Genomic DNA, 22,449 nt, shown 5'->3' on the forward strand with positions numbered 1-22,449 from the left:
ACCTATTTCCACAGACTGACAGTTGAGTTCTGTGATTACTCAGGGCGGTACAAAACATGGAGTTTGAAGGAAACGAAGAAAAATGGCAGATTTAGGAGGAGAGAGGAATTGGGAAAGTAGAAATTCGCTCATTTGCCTTCTATTTTAAGTGGCTATTCTTTTAATGAGAACCTCCTCTTTGTGCAGTGTACAAGTCCCCGGAGTATGAGTCCCTTGGCTTTGAGCTTACTGTGGAGAGATTAGTTTCTATTGGCTATCCTCAGGAGCTGCTCAGCTTTGCATATGATTCTACATTCCCTACCAGGTAATATTTCAAGATTATTTTTGGATTAAGACTCCTCCTTCTGTCCCCAAAATTAATAATTCCAAAAGCATCCTCAACCAAAAAACTTCCCCCAAACAAACAAAAAACCAACAAAACATCAAAAGATTCTTTGGGGGTTTTTTGTTTGTTTTTGGTTAGTGTTGATTCTGAAATGACCATGAAACCTTTCATGTACACCATATATTTTGTGTTCCTGACTTGAACTTTGAACTTAGTTTATTGTTATTAAAGAAGATCCATTTATGAGAAAGTAGAGGGATTATTAAAATTGATGGACAGTAATCGCAGATGCTCTTCTCTTATGCTATTGGAGAGCGGTTACATGTTTTGCTAATATATTTAACTTGGTAATCAGGAGGCTTCTTGGCAGTTTGCATTCCTGGATTTGATAAGAAAGATTTGACACTAAGAAAGATGATGCTAGGACTTCCCTGGCGGTCCAGTGGTTGGGACTTCGCCTTCCAATGCAGGGGGTGTGGGTTCGATCCCTGGTCGGGGAGCTAAGATACCACATGCCTCGTGGCCAAAAAAACAAAACATAAAACAGAAGCAATATGTCACAAATTCAATAGAAGACTTTAAAATTGGTCCACACCAAAAAACTCTTTTAAAAAAAGAGAAAGATGATGCTTATTTTGAGATGCCATCATATCTGTCCCATATACAACATGTGACAGAGGGAAATATAAGGCAGCTCAGTTGTCCAAGGAAATTAAGAGAGACTCTGTTTTAGGATAGAACCAGCTGTATTAAGAGGAACTATTGTTTACACCTTGTTTGATTAAGCTCTTATTTCTCACATAAAACAGTTGTGATTATTTATCTGGACAGAGTAAATATTTGTTAGTTGTTCTGAGATTCGTTTTTAAGATTTTATTCACTCACTTTAGCCTCTAGAGTTATATTGTTTGGGGACATACTTGAGCTGCCATAAAACCTGAATAAGGTGAGGGTTGGTTTGTGGTGATGGAGTAAATACTCCATTAGATTATTGCCTTTATTACTTTGCATGATTGGTGATGTCTTCATTTTTACATAGGGGACTTGTCTTTGATACACTCTACGGAAATCTTTTGAAAGTTGATGCCTATGGAAACCTCTTGGTTTGTGCACATGGATTTAACTTCATAAGGGGGTGAGTACAAAGAACCTTTAACCTCTTTCTCGTGTTTTTATAGTCAAACAATATGAAGATGATATTGTCTCCCCAAATACAATATACTTTCCTATTCTCTCATCATTAAAGATCATTTCCTTTACATAAGGATACTTAAAAATTATTTATTAGGCAGTGAGGACCCAAACTGACTTATAAATATAGTTAGCAGTTACATTTTGTTTCAATTAGTGCCTTCTAATTTTATATAGCATACAACAAAGCTAATCTTGAAACTTGCCCCAGAAGAACTGTAGTGGCTTTGACTTATTTGAAATTCTAAGATTTTTATTTTCTCCTTTGTAATACAGTTCTCAGGTAGCTGCTCAGAAGAGGTATGTATGTAAAAGTGCTTTGAAAAATTTAAAACTACAGCAATGTAAATGAGATTTTTAACAGCTAATACATTATTTTTTATATTACAATGAGTACCTTCAGGTATTTGATCATGTGGTTAAAATTTTTAAAAACATGGGGTTAAAAATGAATACAGAGTGACACTATTTAAAACAAATAAGGATACGTTTTATTTTCATAATTAGAATATTTCCACTATTCTTACTAATTTGGACTTTTCACCCCAGTAATAAACAGCAGATAAACTTTAGTATCTAGTGTTTTTTTGTGAAACATCTCAATTTTTTCTTTAAAAATCACAGTGCCATAACATGACAGTTTCTATAATTGTGGCTTTACAATTACAGTATATGATTTTCTCTACTGTTATATTACCTAATTTACTACTGACACTGTATTAGGATCACGGCAACTCTTAAAATCAAAATGGGTTAAGTGTCAGTCTGTTATTTATTTTCAGTAGCAAAGTAGTAAAAACCACAGTCTACAATGAAGTTGTTAAAGAGACAGTGTCTTTTTGGTAAATACATTTTGGGATAAGAGACACAAACTAACAGAAACTGTACCAGAGTTTCCTTTAAATCTGAGGTCACAGCAATGCCCTATTTGGAATTGAATCATATGTTACAAGACTCTTCAGCTGGCATTACACAGGCTAAACAATTTCCAAGTGTACATAGAACAGTATGAAGTGAACACCCTACCTTGACACACCTGGTTAGACCAGTGGTTATATCTATCTTCCTTTCACTGTTCCGCTCGTGAGGGGTTTGTTCAAGTTCATGAATATCAAAAGGCAGGATTTAGAATGTGAAGTGACTGCAAATAAAACTAAAAACCCAAGCTATTTTATGTATAGATATTGTCACTACAATTCAGAATCCCAATGATGATGAACCAAGGTTCTATTTATGAACGTCTGAAATGGACTTTTGTGTTACTGGGTAGGGGTGTAGTCAGAGAAGAAAAGGAAGAGAAGAAATTCTATATATTAGTACTACAATTAGATTTACTAACTCAAGATCCATAGACCTCCTTTCTTCCCCCCCAAATAAGCCAATAAAGTTTCCAAATAGCTCCTTTGGAAATACATTTAATATTGTTTCAGAAATAAGTCATTTATGAGTAAATGCAGAATCATTCAAACAGTACTTATTAGCACTGTACAGTCTTTAGAGTTAAATTAAAAAAAAAAAAAGTCCATGGAGAAGGACAGAATGAAGATGGAGGGAAAGGGAGATAATTATTGAAGTATAGTGGTGGACAAGGTTGGAAGGAAAATTAGGGCTCCAGCACGCATCACCTTATATGCCTTGCCAATTGAGTTGGAGCCTCTTTTCAGATTATGGTAAAGGCTTTTAAAGTTTTAGACTAGGATAATATTGAGATCAAACCTTTATTCTGTGGGTCATACATAGTTAGCAGTACTGTATTATAAGCGTTTTCTTCCCAACTCCAAGTCTAGCATTCCTTCCTTTATGATACATTACCTCCCCATGAATTAATTTTTATTTTAAATGTATACTAGCATGACTTGACACTTAATTTAAACAAAATGTAGGGAATTCCCTGGCGGTCCAGTGGTTAGAACTCCGTACTTTCACGGCCAAGGGTGCAGGTTCGGTCCCTGGTCGGGGAACTAAGGTCCCGCAAGCTGTGAGGCGCGGCCAAACGTTTAAAAAAAAAAAAAAAAGTAAAACAAATATAGTAGGGGCTTCCCCGGTGGCGCAGTGGTTAAGAATCCGCCTGCCAATGCACAGGACATGGGTTCAAGCCCTGGTCCATGCTGCGGAGCAACTAAGCCCATGCACCACAACTACTGAGCCTGTGCTCTAGAGCCCGCGTGCCACAACTACTGAAGCCCGCGTGCCTAGAACCCGTGCTCTGCAACAAGAGGAGCCACTGCAGTGAGAAGCCCGTGCACCGCAACGAAGAGTAGCCCCCACTCACCGCAATTAGAGAAAGCCCATGTGCAGCAACGAAGACCCAACGCAGCCAAAAATAAAATTTAAAAAAGAACATAAACAACCCAAAAAAACAAATATAGTAAACAAAATGTAATCACTAACTGTATTTATAAGTCTGTTTGGGTTCTAATTGCCTAATAAATAACTATATTTAGGTAAAGGAATTATTCTTTAATGATGAAAAGGTCATCTTACTAAACCTGACTGAGGAAAGCATATCATTACTATTCCCTTCTGCCTTAATTTTCATTACAGAAAATCTTGGAAGGCTAGAAGATATGCTATTCCATAAAGTTATTCTTTATTGGGAACACTTATTTCAGAAGGGTGACTAAGACAGGGAGCTAATGTGATTTTATATCCCTAACTAGAGTTTATGCCATTTGTAGTTAACAAACACAAGCAGGAATTTACCCAAGTTATTCTGAGTATGAACTTTAAATTTGGTGTCCTTTATTCAAAATAGTTAATCTTCATATTTTACTGTGAGGACTGTGCATTTTTATATTTTAGTTTTTCTCCCTTTTGGTTTCTCTGTAATATATATATATATATATTTTAAACATCTTTATTGGAGTATAATTGCTTTACAATGGTGTGTTACTTTCTGCTTTATAACAAAGTGAATCAGGTATACATATATCCCCATATCTCCTCCCTCTTGCGTCCCCCTCCCACCCTCCCTATCCCACCCCTATATATACTCTCTGTAATATTTTTATTAATAATATATCCCCTTCCTCTTCTTGCAGTGTTTTATTTCACTCTTTCAGGTTCTCATGCATCTCTAACTTCTGGTTTTTTTTTCAGTGTCTTTTTCTTTTAAACTCTGAATGTCTTCTGTGGATCTAGTCTCAGTCTGCTCTTCTTTCTCTGCACTCTTAAGTGGCCTCTTCTGCTCTAATAGTCTTGCTGACTTCATTTATTACCTGTGCAGAGATGATCCCAGCTATCTCTCAAGTTTGAATCTCTATTTTTAAGTTCTTGACCTTTGTTTCTAATTGCCTGTAAAAATGTTTACTTTTAGATTAACATATCCAAAATAAAATTCCTCTTATATCTACTTTTTATCTAGTTTTCATGATTCTGTTTATGGTACCACCACCCTCTCAGAGACACCCTCTTAGTGTGAGCATCATCATCTTTGGCTCTTATGTTCCTCATCTACTACATCCGATAAGTTGCCTCGTCTTGTTCATTTTACCTTGGCAGTCTCTCCTGAATAATTCTTCTCTTTAATTTCCTTTGCGCCCACTCTAGGACATGCCCCTCCTGCTCTCAACTGGACTACTACAGTAATCCCCTAACTGATTTCCCAGGCCTCTGTCTCTGTGTCAGTTAGTTTTTGCTGCATAATAAAGTACTTCAAAACTTAGTGGCTTAAAACAATGGCCATTTGATTTAGCTCAAAATTCTGAGAGTCAGCTGGGCAATTCTGGGATTGCTCAGCTGATCTAGAATGGCCTCACTCGCATGTCTGGCAGTTGGCAGCCTGTTGGCTGGGGCACCTCATTTCTGCATGTAACCTTTTATCCTCCAGCAGGTTATCTCACTCTCATTCACATAGCAGTCTCAGAGTTCCAAGTGCAGCAAGAGTAGGCAAGCCCCAATACACATGTGTTTTCCAAGTCTCTGCTTGGATCCCATTTGCTGCCATTCAAGCCTGTATTCAAGGATGGAGAAATAGACTGAGCCTCTTAATCAGAAAAACTGCAAAGTCACATTACAAAATGATAGGAAGAATTCGTAGCCATTTTTGCAACACATCACATTTCTTCCTCCGTTTTATCCTAAAACGCCTACTAATTTAATATATTTACAATTCAGCTCTGATGGTTTTATCCTTCTGCTTAAAAGCTGTCAGTGGGGACTTACATGGTGGCACAGTGGTTAAGAATCGCCTGCCAATGCAGGGGACACTGGTTTGAGCCCTGGTCTAGGAAGATCCTACATGCCGCGGAGCAGCTATGCCATGTGCCACAGCTACTGAGCCTGCACTCTAGAGCCCGTGAGCCACAACTACTGAGCCTGCGTGCCACAACTACTGAAGTTCGCACACCTGGAGTCCGTGCTCTGCAACAAGAGAAGCCACCACATTGAGAAGCCCATGCACTGCAATGAAGAGTAGCCCCTGCGTACCACAACTACTGAAGCCCACGCGCCTGGAGTCTGTGCTCTGCAACAAGAGAAGCCACTGCAATGAGAAGCCCATGCACTGCAACAAAGAGTAGCCCCCACTAGCGGCAACTAGAGAAAAGCCCGCAGGCAGCAACAAAGACCCAATGCAGCCAAAAAACCCCAAAACTGTCAGTGGCACTGTTGCCCCTGAATGAAGTATAAAAACAATAGCATAATTGCCTCAATTCGTCTTTCTAGCTTTATTTTTCTCTGTTCCCTTTTCTCAGACTAGTTTCTGGATTCGTCTATCTAGCTTTCAAGGGCCAGCTCATATGCTACCATTTTCATGAATTCTTCCAAGATTTTCCTCTCCACATTCCCATATTCACTTCTCTCTACCCCTTAAGTTGAAATGGTCTCCCCTTCTTCACTTTTCTCATAGCTCTTCGCACCTTGCTTGTAGTTGTGATTTTTTTACCTTTTTGTAATTGTCTGTGTATGTGACTCACCTCCCTTACCAGACTGAGAACTTTTTAGGGGCTGGAACCAAGCTTCTTCCTTTTCAGAGCTACCCATGTGTTTTTTGGGTTTTTAAAATTTTTTTTTTTTTATTTGGTTGCACCAGGTCTTGGTTGCAGCACGGGGACTCCTTACTTGCAGCTCCAGAGCTCCTTAGTTGTGGCATGCAAACCCTTACTTAGTTGCGGCATGCATGTGGAATCTAATTCCCCGACCAGGGATAGAACCCAGGCACCCTGTATTGGGAGCACAGAGTCCTATCTACTGCGCCACCAGGGAAGTCCTGCCATGTGTATCATTTGGAACCCTGCCTTGCACATAGCCACCAAAATATCTGAATTAATTTTTGAATGATGAATATGTCTCAGAGTTATAATGTTATTTTTGAATGTCAGTTAATTTAAATTTTTTTCTTTCAGACCAGAAACTAGAGAGCAGTATCCAAATAAATTTATTCAACGAGATGACACTGAAAGATTTTACATTCTGAACACACTATTCAACCTACCAGGTAGACTCATTCTATGCTTATATATTATATATTCTATGCTTATTCTATGCTTATATATACTGATGCTTTCCCTTCTTTCCATGATCGTTTGTCTTTGCGCAAGGACATAATGAAACAAATTTCATTATCTCACTTCTAGCTTATGAATATCTATTCTTCATTTTTCAGAGACCTACCTGTTGGCCTGCCTAGTAGATTTTTTTACTAATTGTTCCAGATATACCAGGTATGTATATACTATAATTTTCTTTTTCCAATTGATTTTTTAAAAAATTAATGTACAGGGTTTTAGAGAACTGGCCACTGCAGGTCTTTTCTGCTTTTCTGAAGTGAATTTAGTGCTAGTGAAAGATGCCACATTGCCAGCCTGAGAGATGGGACAGCACCAGCAGCTCCATGCAGGCTCTCACCTCCCACACGGCCCTCTCCTTGCCAGTGTGCTGCAGCCATGTTTGGAAGGGACCACTTCTGATTGGCTTCTCCTGGGAATGAAGACGGCCAGCAGAGGTGCTAATTGTGACAACTGAGTGGGAGGTTTGTGTGATGATTATCTGTCCAAGCAGAATTGCACTAAAACCCCCCAACTCATTTCACAGCAGCTACCCAGGAGCCATTCAGGGATGGTAATTTAGTTTCATTCCCAGGCCCAGCAAGATTAATTGAGTAGTAAATACTGTTTATCCTCCCTGAAGTAAAATTTTGCTTAAGTCTTGAAAAAGTTATCCTTTCCTTTCTAGGGAGAATTGTAAGTTCAGCCGTATGTGCCAGAGTTTGCAAACTTCTTATCCTCTTTAGGACTTATCCACTTCAAGGCACTAAATTTGGTGGAGCACTAAGTCACTAAGATAAACAGAAAATAGACAATACCTTAGTACCTAGAGACAATGTCAGAAAAGTGAGGGTGGAGAGAACCTAAATTACCAATTTTAAATGTTTCTTTGATGGGAACCTGTTTCTTAAAAGTGATAAAGGACCTGATATTTTTGGAACTGGCCTTTTAGCTTCCATTCAGTATATTCTTCTATCACTTTGTTTCTGTTCACAGTTATTGTATTCCATTGAACACTGTAGTCATCTCTGGTGGTCAAAATGGGTTTTCATTAGGGAGTAATTATTTTCCAAATTAGCCACACGGCCTTTATTATGTGACAATGGAACCTTTGGGTCCCCTGGGCAATGTTTGATATTCATTTTATTTACCCTCTTTTGGATTCCCTGTCATGTTCTTTTTATCTTTCTGTAGCTGTGAAACCGGATTTAAAGATGGGGACCTCTTCATGTCTTACCGGAGTATGTTCCAGGATGTAAGAGATGCGGTTGACTGGGTTCATTACAAGGTACCTAGGAGCTGCTTCTTCACCTGCTCACTGCCTGGCATGTGTTTTTTATGGTCTGACATTAACTTTCCAAGTGCAAATAGAGCAGAATTGTTCATCTGTTAAAAAAAGGGGGGGGGGGTCGTGGGATTTGCCGCTGGTGATAGCTGTCTAGAATACTTCTGTCCTTGTCTTTGGCTGTCCTGCTTACAGAGGTAATGCCGGTCTTTCCTCAGTGGTGGTGCTTGGCTTCTAGATCTTATTTCAGTTTGCATTTCCCAAACTTACTGGAAGAGATTTTAGCATTAGGATTATACTTACCATATCCTTTCAGGATGATTATGGTCCATTTGTTTTTTTCCAAATACCTCCCACTTGGCCAATAACATTAACTAAGTAATATTATGTTTACATTTATTATAAATTATGCTGAATAAAATATGAAATGCCTTTTGATTTCTAGTTTAAAATAAAAATAGTTTTATATTTTAAATACATTTTGGAGGTGGAGTTGCAGCACATCACATCTGCCACTTTATCCTGGCCTTGTTTAGTTTATCTACTTTTCTGGAAATACTTAAGAAATGCATTTAGGCTGACAGTAGTCACAGTTTTTATAATAAACTTAAAAATTGATTTTTTTCTCTTCTTGCTTCCTTTTTTCTTTCTCTAGGGTTCCCTTAAGGAAAAGACAGTTGAAAATCTTGAGAAGTATGTAGTCAAAGATGTAAGTAGTAAAGGGAAAAACAGATCTGCATGATAGCTTCCTTTACCTATTAGGGAAATTAATAACAAGCTTATTTATAATGAAGTGGACAAGAGAAGATATTTCTCTGTCGTGGCAGTTTAACATACTCCGAGTATAATCACCAAGAGTTTTCAGCCAGAGCATGTGTTTTAGTTTTTCTTGTTTGTTATTAGGCAAGAAGACCCAGTATTTCATTTGTCCTTTTAGCTCTAATTGCAACAACAGCAGCTAGAGTGGTTACTTTGCGCACATCACTGTGCTAAGTGATTACATTCATTATCCCATTTAATCTTCCATATAACTGTGAGTTAGTTACTGTTACCTCTGCTTTATAGATGAAGAAACTGGGGACTTAAATAACTCGCCCAAGTTCATACAGCGAATAAGTAGTAAAGCCAAAGTCACACCTAAATGTATCCTGAATCATAACCACAGCGCTAGATCATCTAAAAAATGTACATATGGGGCTTCCCTGGTGGCGCAGTGGTTGAGAGTCCGCCTGCCGATGCAGGGGATGCGGGTTCGTGCCCCGGTCCGGGAAGATCCCACATGCCGCGGAGCGGCTGGGCCCGTGAGCCATGGCCGCTGAGCCTGCGCATCCGGAGCCTGTGTTCCGCAACGGGAGAGGCCACAGCAGTGAGAGGCCCGTGTACCGCAAAAAAACCCCCAAAAAACAAAAAAAACCCCACCATATGTGTGACTATTATTTAAATTGTCTTTAACCTATAAACAGGGAATAATGAGGAAAGCTTTAAAATACTTCAAGTGACATTAGTGGAAAACCTAATAAAATTTTTAAATATCTGTAGTTTAGTTAAAAGCATTGTGCCAATGTTAATTTCTTAGTTTTGATCATTATGCTGGGGTTAAGATGTTAATATTAAGGGAAGCTGGATAAAGAATATATAGAAACCCTCTGTACTATTTTCACAACTTTTCTGTAAGTCTGAAATTATTTCAAAATAAAAAGTACACACAGACACACACAGCACTGAGATGAGATACTTCTTCCTTTTCTTACAGAGTAAAAGTAGAATGCAATTATTTTCTCAAAGTTCTTTGGTAAAGATTTCTTATTGTTTTCATTCTTTGTACCTCCTATTTTCCGTCCACTCCCACTCCCATGATTGTTGTTTCAAGAAAGAACACTGAGGGGTTCAGAAGGATTTAAGTGAAGGAAGCTATTTACTGTGAGAGAAGGAAAGGCTGTTTTTCTTGTCACATCAGGAGTTAGAATTTCCTCATGTATCTGCAGGTGGGTCTGGACATTTCTAGGTTGCTTCATGACACATCATGTCACTTCTGCAAGGTATTTCTTAAAATAAAAGTACATACAGTGAAGCCATATCTAATACTCTCCATAGAGTATTTAGCTGATGATGTTTAAAAATCAGCTTCTCCTCATCTCTCACACACTTAATTCACTTACTTTTAGAGATTACAAGGTAATTTAAACTCTTTCCTGAGGCAGACATAATGAGGAAGTTAGAGATATGTTTTTAATAGGCATATAATCATTTATATATTTTATATATAAATCTATTATATATACACCATGTATACACTACATACATGATACTTAACTCATGCATAGTGACAATGTGGTCTTATAAATGCAAAATTCTGAAACCAACCAACCAACCAACCAACCATCCCTCCCTTAAAGGGCATCCCCTATTCCTATTTCAGTGGACAAAAGTCCAGTGTCTAACTACTCCACAGTGTAAATGAATATATACAGATGGTCCCCAACTTAAGATTTTTTGACTTTACGATGGTGTGAAAACAGTACACATTCAGTAGCAACTGTATGTGGAATTTTGAATTTTGATCTTTTCCCAGGCTAGTGATATGCCCTACGATACTCTCGTGATGCTGGGCAGCAGCAGTGAGCTACAGCTCCCAGTCAGCCATGCAATCACGGGGGTAGACAACTGGTAACATCCGTTCTACTTTTCACTTTCAGTACAGTATTCAATAAATTACATGAGATATTCAACCACTTTATTATAAAATAGGCTTTGTGTTCGATGATTTTGCCCAACTGTAGGCCAGTGTATGTTCTCAGCACGTTTAAGGTAGGCTTGGCTAGCTGTCATGTTTGGTGTATTATCGGGACATAACCCCAACATAAGTGGAGGAATATCTGTGTGTTTTAGTGTTTCGCTCATCATCATAATTATATTTCAGGGAAAACTGCCTTTGCTTCTAAGCCGGATGAAGGAAGTAGGGAAAGTATTTCTTGCCACCAACAGTGACTATAAATACACAGATGTAAGTGCTTAATATTCATATTTGTTTATACAAAGGAATTATTTTGGACTAAAGAACTGCGACTATAATGAGGAAGATAGTTTACTAAGTGAGGGTATTTTATTGCCATTTCATTTTGAAAGCAGAATGAAAAAAGCAAAAATATATAGCATACATCAGAGCGGTTCTCAAAGTTTTCTAAATATTTCTTTTGACTATTTTCCCTCATTACAATTGGCTACTTGAAGGTTTTCTCTTAGGGGTTATTTAAAACATTTGCGCTGATTAAAATGTCTTCGTTGTCTCTTTGTGCTTCATTTCTAAAACTTGAGAAGGTACACCCTTTATTATTGCACATGTGTACATATGTGCCCTCCCTGCTGTTGGGAGCCAGACAGAAATAGATGGTGCTAAGGTGTTTTGACTCTTAGCCATCAAAATTTACTACCTCTTAACTTAAAAAAATTTTTTGCCATGATTAAAGCATATAGAAAAGATGATTTAACTCCTTATCATGTTACTTTTGCTAAGACAGTTACAAGTTCCCAGTACTAGCAGGAAGCTCAGCACTCCCCAATCCTCTTTATGTAAAATGTTGATTTAGAAATTTGGTGATTTGGAGTAAGCAAGTAAGTTGGCTTGGTTGGTCTAGGAACAGTAGTAAGAGGGCCAAGGTATATTATTTCCATGTGAGTCATTAGTTATCTCTACACCCTTATCTCAGATACCCTTTACCTCCAAATACGTGTTCCAGTCCTCTAGGAGAACTGGATAGGAATATATGGATGTGAATCTGTACAAAAAAATCTAGAAGTCTGTGTTCTACTGAGAATGTCAGAAGCTTGCGTTTGTTTGCTATGATGAAGCATTCATTTCTGGCTTCTTCCACTGCCACGATTTCATAAACTTTAGAGGGAACAAGAATGTGATGAATCTTGTATTGAAAAAGACATGTCTTATGAAAAGCTTGTGTGTGATTTATTTAGGTGTCATATATCTCTCGCAGAAGTAGTATATGGACCTTATGTTGGATTTTTTTTTTCCAGAAAATTATGACTTACCTGTTTGATTTCCCACATGGCCCCAAGGTACTCTATGTAACTTAACAGACTGTTGCTTTAGTAACAATGAATGCATTTAATATCCTGGAATGTTGAGGGTAAGGAATTGGTCAGGAGCCATCCAGAAATCTTCATTAATATTAGAAGTAATGGGCTTCCCTGGTGGCACAGTGGTTAAGAATCCGCCTGCCAATGCAGGGGACACAGGTTTGAGCCCTGGTCCGGGAAGATCCCACATGCTGAGGAGCAGCTAAGCCTGTGCGCCACAACTACTGAGCCTGCGCTCTAGAGCCCGTGTGCCACAACTACTGAAGCCCGCGCGCCTAGAGCCCATGCTCCGCCAACAAGAGAAGCCACGGCAATGAGAAGCCCGTGCACCACAGCGAAGAGTAGCCCCCTCTTCCCGCAACTAGAGAAAGCCTGTGCACAGCACCGAAGACCCAGTGCAGCCAAAAATAAATAAATAAATATTTTTTTTAAAAAGGTAGTAATGCCAGGAGTTAGTGTAATTTAAAGTTGCTAGCAGTTTGAAAACTTAGTAGACAGAAATAAGAGAGATTCATGTGGTATTTAGTAGGATGAGATCAGAATAATTTTTTTTTAATTTTTATTTATTTATTTATTTATGGCTGTGTTGGGTCTTCATTTCTGTGCGAGGGCTTTCTCTAGTTGGGGCAAGTGGGGGCCACTCTTCATCGTGGTGTGCAGGCCTCTCACTATCGCAGCCTCTCGTTGCAGAGCACAGGCTCCAGACACGCAGGCTCAGTAATTGTGGCTCACGGGCCTAGTTGCTCCGCGGCATGTGGGATCTTCCCGGACCAGGGCTTGAATCCGTGTCCCCTGCATTGGCAGGCAGATTCTCAACCACTGCGCCACCAGGGAAGCCCCAGAATAATTTTATGCCCAAGAAATTCTATACAGAATTGTTACATTTGTGTGGCAAATAAAGGAATTTTCAGGTTGAAGAAGATAATGTAATTAAAAGAAACAGAGAAAATGTATATATTCTTGCCAACGTCTAGATTCTGCTGTTAGTTATTGCTGAGTTCTGTGCCAAAAGAACAGCTAACCTTGATATTTAGCAGAGAAGTTTTCATTCCTGTAGTATGGCCATATTTAGATTTAAGGAATACTCATTGCGATTTAGTCACTAGGCTTCTTTGAATAAATGTCATAACTGTTTTGAGATCACCTAAAAGCAGAGTAATGCAGTGCTCTTTGGCTTGACCTTAAAAGGTTAATGCCATGGTTCCAGTTCAGGATGGAAGTAATGTTAATGGGCATCCCTTCTACATTAGTGCTGATTAGCCTGCCATATAAGCCAAAGACCAGTGTGTACCTGGAACCATCATTCTGAGAACATAACTGATGAAATCTGCTAATAATAGTTCCACATCAGTTGTATACTTCAGTTCTGATCCTAATCTGCCTCTTTCTTAATCTGTCTCGTACATATTTGTTTTGCAACTCTCCTTAGCCGCTTTGAGCCTCTTATAGCCCATTTTTAGAGTGTGAGCACTTTCTTTCATACATTATATTGCTTGAAATAAATTGATAAGTAGGTGAAACGATTTAAAATATAGTGGTTAGAGTCATTATTTATATTTTTACTTTGCCTGCTTCCAAAAGGATGTGGCTTATAATAAGCCACAATATGTTTTTAACAGTGGGATTTTCTGGTTATACTTAGTATTTCTACATTCCTTTCGTCTGATTGAGATGAAACATGAGTGCTTTAAGGTTAGGAGTGATGTTTCGGCTTTTGCTGTTTCTCCCTTATCAGCCTGGGAGCTCCCACCGACCATGGCAGTCCTACTTTGACCTCATCTTGGTGGACGCACGGAAACCACTCTTTTTTGGAGAAGGCACAGTACTGCGTCAGGTGGATACTGTAAGTTGAGAGGAAGGTGTATCTGTGAGCAATTACCCTTAATGTTTCTCCTTTCCCCACTCCTTCTCTCCCTACGGAAACAGGTAGTTTTAACTTATTAGCCATATCTCTCTTTTGAAGTTTTTTGGTCTTAATCGATATAGCAGAATAATTCAAATGAATATAATTCAGAAGTGACATTCATTTGGCTGCCTAGCCAAGTAGCATTTTGGGTGGAGATTGTGATAGAAGGATAAAGCATTACGAAGTTCCTATTCTTTTCTCACAGAAAACTGGCAAGCTGAAGATTGGTACCTACACGGGCCCCTTGCAGCATGGCATTGTCTACTCTGGGGGTGAGTCACAGACTTCCCTTTATTTAGTGTAAGTCTTTGCTCAGACCTTTGCTGAGACCTGAAAGCTTTGGTGTCCTCCTGGCACAGTGCCACATATACTCTTTAGAATTCTAAAGATATCGTCTCCTGATGGTAAACACTTCAATCACCTACTAATACAATAGGAGTCAGGGAGAAAGGTTTTGAGAAGTGGTCAGTATGTCCTAGTGAACCTTTGATTTTCACTAAAAGGATCAGTTTTTTCCAATCCTCCTTTTGCCTATTTGAGGCATTTTCTCAGTGTCTGGAATCATGTCGGGTGGTTCCCAAGGGGTCCTCTAGGGGTTTTTAGGAGCCCTTGTGGACACAGATGTGTGTTTTGTTGGAATGAAAAGCAGTGGAACAAAGCCAACCTAATGGCAGATCTGTGATGAGAAATGGCAGTGGTACTTTGAAGGGTTATGCCCCCCTAAAGCTGAGACGTGTAGTTTTGTTGCTCTTGCGTTTGGTGATCAAGAGCTCTGGTGAGCACAGTGGAGCTAAAGGCCTTGTCTTAGGGGCACTAAAAAGGTTGATGAAAAAAGACAATGGTGAGTCTTTAAGAAAGGTGCACCCTTTCAGTGTGTTCCTCACATAGTTAAAAGAATAAAATTAATTGTATTTAATGGTTATGGTACTTGGAACACTGGTTTTTAATATGGAGACATTTATTGTTTTCTCATTGTTCGTTCCATTGTTTCAGGTTCATCTGATACAATCTGTGATCTGTTGGGAGCCAAGGGCAAAGACATTTTATATATTGGAGATCACATTTTTGGGGACATTTTAAAATCAAAGAAACGGCAAGGGTGGCGAACTTTTTTGGTGATTCCTGAACTTGCACAGGAGCTGCATGTCTGGACTGATAAGAGTTGTAAGGAGCCATTATTCTTACTTTATAAATCTTTGATGTAGCTAGTTTATATCTATCTGAATGGCCAGCTATGAATCAGTCCTCTTTGATGAACCATTACTTTGTATGCAGGGGGTCAGACAGGGGCGGTCAAAAGATGGGCCCTTATATTTGGATACCTCCTTCTCATAGAGCCAGATATTTCACAGAAGCCCAGAATTTTGAGGTTATCTTGTTCAGCCTTCTTCTTGAATCCCTTTAAAGGTTAGAATATTACTGGTCTGCGTTATGTTACAGTAGCAACTGAAAGTGAACTCTGCTTACCTCTCTGTAGTCCCTTATTTGTTCAATCATGCCTGCTAGTTCCAGTCTCTCTGCTACCAGCTCATATCTGTGATTCTGGGGCATTGATGGCTCTGAGTGCTGATCACCTGGTATTTATTTGCTCTTCTGAGAAGTAGAGAATGAGGCACTCTCTGAACTGAGCTATACGCTGCACTGAATTGAGCTTTGACCCTAGTTATGTAAAGATGTTTGACACACACAAGTTCTCCAGCCAGTCCTAGCTAGCATCACTCACAGCGTGGTGGAAGGTCCTGCCTCTGGAAACTCAGCCTGCCTCAGGTAGTGACCCTGGCTCCCCCACTTACTATCTTCAGCCCTCAGGCAGGTTACTGAAACACCCTGTGCCTTAGTATCCTCATATGTGAAAATGAGGGTAACACCTACTCTCATAAAGCTTCCTGCATAAAGGAGATAGAAGTAACAACCTTTCTCAGCCGAGGCTCCTCATCTGAACCACAGAACAGACAAAATGATTTGAATGACTCTCGTTCTCCCAAAGATGGTAGATAAAGAAGATTTGTTATATACAGTGGCTACATCATGGCTTGATTCTCGTTGGGGAACCCAGGTTGAGAAGGGCTAGAACACACAGAAAGCGTGCAGCGTATAGTGGCTGTTGCTATTGTTTGTACTTCTTGGTGGGATTTTCTGGCTAGCCTTTCATCTACATTTTCAACTTTCTACCTATAGAATTTTAGAAATCTAGTTGATTTGGTTCTGTTTTCTGGACTTGTGACTTATGCTTTTATCTAAAGATGGAACCGTTAACACTTGCTTTGCTGACACACCTGAGATGGGGTATGAATTGGCACTTTATAAGCTCAGAATCAGCATCCAGTTAGGAAAGTTGTATGTAGGGGGTGGTTTTAAGTAGGAGGAAATGCTGGCGTCATCTGCTGCCAGATTCCAAGCAGTGTCGGTGGGTTTTCCCGAAGGTGGGGGAAGGAAGTCATTTTACACACTCACCTATAGCTTTACTTTTCAGTCATATCTGCAGCCTTTTACTTTAGTTTTAGCAACAGTTAAAAACTAGATGATTTTTAACTTAAAACTTAAAACATTTTCCTTTTTCTTCCAAACTTTAGCACTTTTCGAAGAGCTTCAGAGCCTGGATATTTTCTTGGCTGAACTCTACAAGTAAGTTTCCTGACCCTAAAAATTTCTTCCCTAAAAACCATCTGCCTCTTCAGGAGTCACTTAGATGTAAGAGACGTCCTTTCTGGAGATTTTCACTGGATTTTTCTTGTCTCCAGGCACCTTGACAGCAGCAGCAATGAGCGCCCAGACATTAGCTCCATCCAGAGACGTATTAAGGTATCCAAATGGGATTTGGGAGAAAACTTCGAAAATAAACTTTAAGTGATTTCTGTATTTCTGATATCATACAGGGAGTGGCACATAGCCAGTGTTCAGTAAATATTTATCGAATGAGCTGAGCCTTAATCTTGTTCTTTGCTTTAGAAAGTAACTCATGACATGGACATGTGCTACGGGATGATGGGAAGCCTGTTTCGCAGTGGCTCCCGGCAGACCCTCTTTGCCAGTCAGGTGATGCGCTATGCTGATCTCTATGCAGCATCTTTCATTAATCTGCTGTATTACCCGTTCAGCTACCTCTTCAGAGCTGCCCACGTCTTGGTGAGTTATATAGCCTAAGGCTACTATTTGCAGTTAAGATAACGCTGTTAAGGCCAAGATCTGCCACTAGCTATCTGGCATGGCACAGGAAAGTTTAGATCATTTCTTTCTAATGTGCAAAGCCCAGAGCCAGGTTACATGGTTGCACAAAAAGGAGTTTTTGAGAAAGTATGAGCAAGATAGAATGTTACAGAGCTTAATTTTACTTTGAAAACTACTTGGTTTAAAAGTTGTTTGAATGGTAAAGACTTTCCTCTATTATTAGTGCTAAATGAGAGAAGTGTAGTTTTCCAATACTGATCTATATTTCAAGACTTTTTTGCTGTGAAATAAATAGGAAATAATAATCTCTTCTCTCCCATCTTATCCAGTTTCAGGCTATAGTATACAATGTGGGCACAGTTCTGAGTGGGAGAGAAAAGAGGATAGGCAGCTTTAGGAAGTTCTAGGAAGATACTTCAGTATCTGAATTGGCTTGGCCTCTGGTCCATTATAGGTGCTTCTGTACAGCCATCTAACAAAGGCAGAGGGATTAGGATCTGGGAGACAGCTGTTTTGTTCTGCCTGCTTTCTGAACCTCTGACTTTGTTGTAGATGCCTCATGAGTCAACAGTGGAACACACACATGTAGATATCAATGAGATGGAGTCCCCTCTTGCAACCCGGAACCGTACATCAGTGGATTTCAAAGATACCGACTACAAACGTCACCAGTTGACACGGTCGATTAGTGAGATTAAGCCCCCCAACCTCTTCCCACTGGCCCCCCAGGAAATTACACACTGCCATGATGAAGATGATGATGAAGAGGAAGAGGAGGAAGAGGAAGAATGAGGAGGAAAAGCAAAACTCTGAGCACCCATTAAACAAGTTCTGGCAGGACTCCCAGGAGTAAAGGATGTCCCTGTGGGGGGTGGGGGGGCTCCATCAAAGGTACATCCGGAAAGTTTCTGAAGACTTTACAATACTCTCATCGTAGGGGGTCCTTGTTTTAGTTTTGTGTGTCTGCACTCTTCGCAGATGGTTCAGAATTGTAATGGAGTCTGTACTGGAGGAAAGTAAGGGTAAAGCTGGGCTGAACTGCATGCAGCTGGCTCCATCGTGGCTTGTGACACTGTTGCCTTGTCTTGTTTCATCATCGGTATGTCATAGTGTATCCAGGTACACTAAGGGTGGTGAAGGGTCTCAGAGTGGAGCAAGGAAGACAATGGGAAGAGGTGATCCAAAAATGTTGTTATGGTACAAATTGTGCTCTTATTCCAAAATCCATCTTTTTCAGTGCATTGCATAAGTATTGTATATCAGTGGAGAAATATATTATTTCCATTATCAAATGTAGTCTTCTGTTAAGGTCAAGGTTCCTTTACAAGCTTTTATAAGTGTCCTCAGTGACTCCATTGTAAGGCTGCTGTCAGTGGCTTAGCAGATGTGTTCTCTACTTGCTGTAGGTAGGGCTGGTCTGGAATGGACTGCAGCAATTTCATTTTGAGGCAGAAGTCTTCATCCACTTCTGCATGTTTTTGATTGATAGCAAAAATGTTTATTATCCAAAAACACAGTCGTTTTCTCATCTGGGCTAAATCTATAGAAAGAATTCAGCTGAAAGAGGACAAAGGATCAAGCCACCTGAAAAGAAGAGAACCTCCTTCTTATATTACATCACAACGGAGTAAAATTCATTAGTGTGGGCCATATAGTGTGGCTCATGCCACCCCATTCCAGCCTTCTGTATCCTCTTTTGCTGTATTTCAAATTCAAGCATAAGAGGGTGGGAAGAGGGCTCCGTAAGCCAGAACCGTTACAAAAACAGGGCACAATCAACGTGGATAAATTCACTTCAGAATCCCAAGCGAAATCACTTCTTGTTGTTCAGAACAAGAATGGATCATCACTGTATACTTTAAGGTGGTATAACTGCCTCACCGGAACAGTGAAAGTTGTTACAACATTTTTCACAGTGGTGTAGACTCTTACTTTAACCTTCATATGTTTCTTCCATTCTTCCTGTCATTTGTCAACACGGGAGGGTAGATTAGCTGCTCTAGAAGTCAATAAAGTATAATATTTCTCATACTGACTTTGACCCCTTCCTGTAGCACAACTATAGTAACTGCTAGTCTTCAAGTGGGTTTAGGTTTTTTTTTTGTTGTTTTCTTTTAATTAATTATTTGTTTTTGGCTGTGTTGGGTCTTTGTTGCTGCACACGGGCTTTCTATAGTTGCGGTGAGCGGGGGCTACTCTTCGTTGCAGTGCGCAGGCCTCTCACTGAGGTGGCTTTTCTTGTTATGGAGCACAGACTCAGTAGTTGTGGCACACGGGCTCAGTAGTTGTGGCTCGCAGACTCTAGAGCGCAGGCTCAGTAGTTGTGGCGCATGGGCTTAGTTGCTCCGTGGCATGTGGGATCTTCCTGGACCAGGGCTCGAACCCGTGACCCCTGCCGTGGCAGGCAGATTCTTAACCTCTGTGCCACCAGGGAAGTCCGTGGGTTTAGGTTTGACTTAGTGATACCAATTTGACTTTCTCTTAAAGGAAATATAGTCTAGCATGATTAATGGCTAAATTTATAGCACGTAAATAGGCCTCAGTTTTTTCATGGAAAGTTTTTGGTACAGGACTACGAGGTGAGGCTTTTTTTTTTTTTCCCTTTTTTAAAAAATCATTTTATAGGTAGGGAACACAGCTCAGTAACTTAGCCAAGGCCGTATTACATCACCACTTTGAATGTGTAGGGCTTTACACTGTCACATCAAGACATGTACATTCTGTTATCTGTTAGGAATTTATGCTTTTAAAGTATTAGGTTAGAAATGCTATTGCAGGGACTTCCCTGGTGGTGCAGTGGTTAAGAACCCGCCTGCCAGTGCACGGGTCATGGGTTTGATCACTGGTCCGGGAAGATCCCACATGCCACGGAGCAGCTAAGCTCATGCGCCACAACTACTGAGCCTGCACTTGCCTAGAGCCCGTGCTCTGCAACAAGAGAAGCCACTGCAATGAGAAGCCCGCACACCGCAATGAAGAGTAGCCCCTACTCGACACAACTAGATAAAGCCCGCGTGCAGCAACAAAGACCCAACGCAGCCAAAATGAATAAATAAATAAAATAGGCAAAGTATATAAATAGAAAAGAAAAAAAAAGAAATTGTTATAGCAATTAGATATTGCTCCTGTTTTAAATTTTAGCAAATATGTTTGTGATCACCCCAGCTATTAATTATTCTCATTCAAGATGGAGATGCTGCCCAGTTTGACACTGTCTTCAGTGTTCCCAAAGCCAAATAATATCTGAGTGACTTATTACAACTACATGGCTAATTTAATAGTACCTTTAAATGTCTCCCCTGTTAGAGCAAGGCCCAACATGATCACATGGCTTTAATTTACCACCCCTTTTGTTTTGTTTTATTCACATAAGATCTTATCTAAGAGTTTCTTTTCAACTAGATGAGTCTCTGGTAGTGGGTCCAAAGATTGAGAAGTGAAAAGCACACACCTGGAATAAGAATTCCACTACTGGTTACAGCTTTCTTTAGGACCACCAAAATATACTTTAAAGAGCTAGGATTCCATAGGAGTCTAAGGCCCAGAGCAGAGCCTTTGCTTCCCTGCATATTACTCCTGTTAGAAGAGTGCTGGGAAGTAAGTGGTCCTTGGGCAGGGACTCAGAGCAGCTGTAACTGGACTTGTTAAAACATGAGTATGAGTTTCTCTCTGTTGCTAATAACTAAGGAAGCGAAACATAAAATTATAATTTTCCGTTAAAAAAAAAACCCTAAGGTGTTTAGACTGAGAGGAAGCTCTCCCAACTCTTTTCAGAACTTCCTTCCTGGGTATTTGGAAAACACCACTTACTTAGTTTCAGACTTTGTGAGGCCCCCTGGCACCCTAGTATATCCAGCAGCGGTCAGAGGCGCAGCAGACCACAGCCCAGCCTCTGCAAGAGGCCTTGTCCTGTGCATTCCTCTCTACAGAGATGGTCAGGTAAAGCTCAGATGGTGTATTTTAGAAAAGTTACTGAAAGCCAAGAAAGTTTAGTGTTCTGTTCAGACCTTAAATTTCCTACCATAAGCTCTGTTGAGACCTAAAATAAGAAAACAAGCCCTTCAAGATACCCTTTCTAAGATGCTTTTAGAAAAAGTGGGTCTTAACAGAAAAACTTAGAGCTACAAATCCTTTAGACATGATAGTATTGTTTTTAAGCAACCACTTTAAAAAGCCACTTGCACTGACATGTCAGATTTAAAAGTACTTTGTCCATGTTTAGATATTCCTAAATCAGATTTATTTATTTAAGAAATATTTTGTCAGCAACTTTAAAGCCTTGCAGTTTTTCCAAGGCTGCCAGAGCATTTAAAAATACTCTGCTTATTCACCACAAATAGCCTGAGACAAACAACTGCATATCTAAGTCTGCATTAAGAGTAGGAGCCTTGTCCACATTCCGTGTTATGGAAACTATTTAACCTTTCTTTGATGGTGGGAAAAATGGTAACTATGATCTAGCTATTGCCATACACTTAATCCCAGATCCTCAGTTCAGCAATTTACGTCTCAATACTTAGGTTTCTCATGACATTCTTTCTTGGTGACTAGAGCATAGAGCTATTCTTAAAGTTTTTCCTCAAATGGAACAATTTCAAATGATACACAGCTTTGGGAGGCCCTGAGAATGAAATCTAGACCATGGAGCTACCTGAGCAGCCTTGAAAAAAAGGACCGGTGCACAGCCACCAGAGAGCAGGGAGGACGTGCACATGCACAGCAGGCGGGACGCAGAGCCGGTGACTTCCAGGAATCCACGTCGTCCCATCTCACACCTCCACGAACGGAGAAGGGGCACTGCACGCTGTTCTCACAGCTGAGCACGTCGGAATAGCAGAAAGCAAGTCATCTACGGAGAGAATGCATTGGTTTACAGAATGAACAAGGCAGCTTTTCTGTTTAACCCGACAATCTCAACCATTTCTCCCCTGGCCTCAGACACGATGTCTTCATCCCAAGTCCACAACTATCTGACTTGTTCCCACAAAGGTATGCA

The 22,449-nt window shown here is 40.0% G+C and overlaps 2 protein-coding genes across 10 annotated transcripts in view; one reads left to right on the forward strand and one right to left on the reverse strand.

Moving 5' to 3' along the window:
* The window catches only part of NT5C2 (5'-nucleotidase, cytosolic II), a 149,901-nt gene extending 130,421 nt beyond the window's left edge, over positions 1-19,480 (forward strand). For 6 of the 8 annotated variants that reach the window (XM_067709518.1, XM_067709516.1, XM_067709515.1 and 3 more), the window contains 16 exons: positions 187-304; positions 1,365-1,460; positions 1,793-1,816; positions 6,862-6,953; positions 7,122-7,179; positions 8,197-8,290; positions 8,943-8,996; positions 11,208-11,291; positions 12,317-12,358; positions 14,115-14,222; positions 14,491-14,557; positions 15,279-15,449; positions 16,859-16,910; positions 17,027-17,087; positions 17,235-17,411; positions 18,006-19,480. In XM_067709518.1, coding sequence (XP_067565619.1) covers positions 187-304; positions 1,365-1,460; positions 1,793-1,816; positions 6,862-6,953; positions 7,122-7,179; positions 8,197-8,290; positions 8,943-8,996; positions 11,208-11,291; positions 12,317-12,358; positions 14,115-14,222; positions 14,491-14,557; positions 15,279-15,449; positions 16,859-16,910; positions 17,027-17,087; positions 17,235-17,411; positions 18,006-18,245 — 1,538 coding nt within the window. In that variant the 3' untranslated portion in view covers positions 18,246-19,480. Of the gene's footprint in view, positions 1-186; positions 305-1,364; positions 1,461-1,792; positions 1,817-6,861; positions 6,954-7,121; positions 7,180-7,346; positions 7,488-8,196; positions 8,291-8,942; positions 8,997-11,207; positions 11,292-12,316; positions 12,359-14,114; positions 14,223-14,490; positions 14,558-15,278; positions 15,450-16,858; positions 16,911-17,026; positions 17,088-17,234; positions 17,412-18,005 lie in introns of those variants that run through there. The other 2 variants (XM_067709519.1, XM_067709521.1) reach the window with 2 other exon arrangements.
* Positions 16,824-22,449, reverse strand: part of CNNM2 (cyclin and CBS domain divalent metal cation transport mediator 2) — a 152,680-nt gene continuing 147,054 nt past the window's right edge. For both annotated transcript variants that reach the window (XR_010935774.1, XR_010935773.1), the window contains exon 12: positions 16,824-22,302. The gene's annotated coding sequence lies outside the window, so the exon portion shown is untranslated. The remainder of the gene's footprint in view (positions 22,303-22,449) is intronic.

This window comes from Pseudorca crassidens, chromosome 16 (assembly GCF_039906515.1).
Source record: "Pseudorca crassidens isolate mPseCra1 chromosome 16, mPseCra1.hap1, whole genome shotgun sequence".
In the NCBI taxonomy this organism is placed as follows: Eukaryota; Metazoa; Chordata; class Mammalia; order Artiodactyla; family Delphinidae; genus Pseudorca; species Pseudorca crassidens.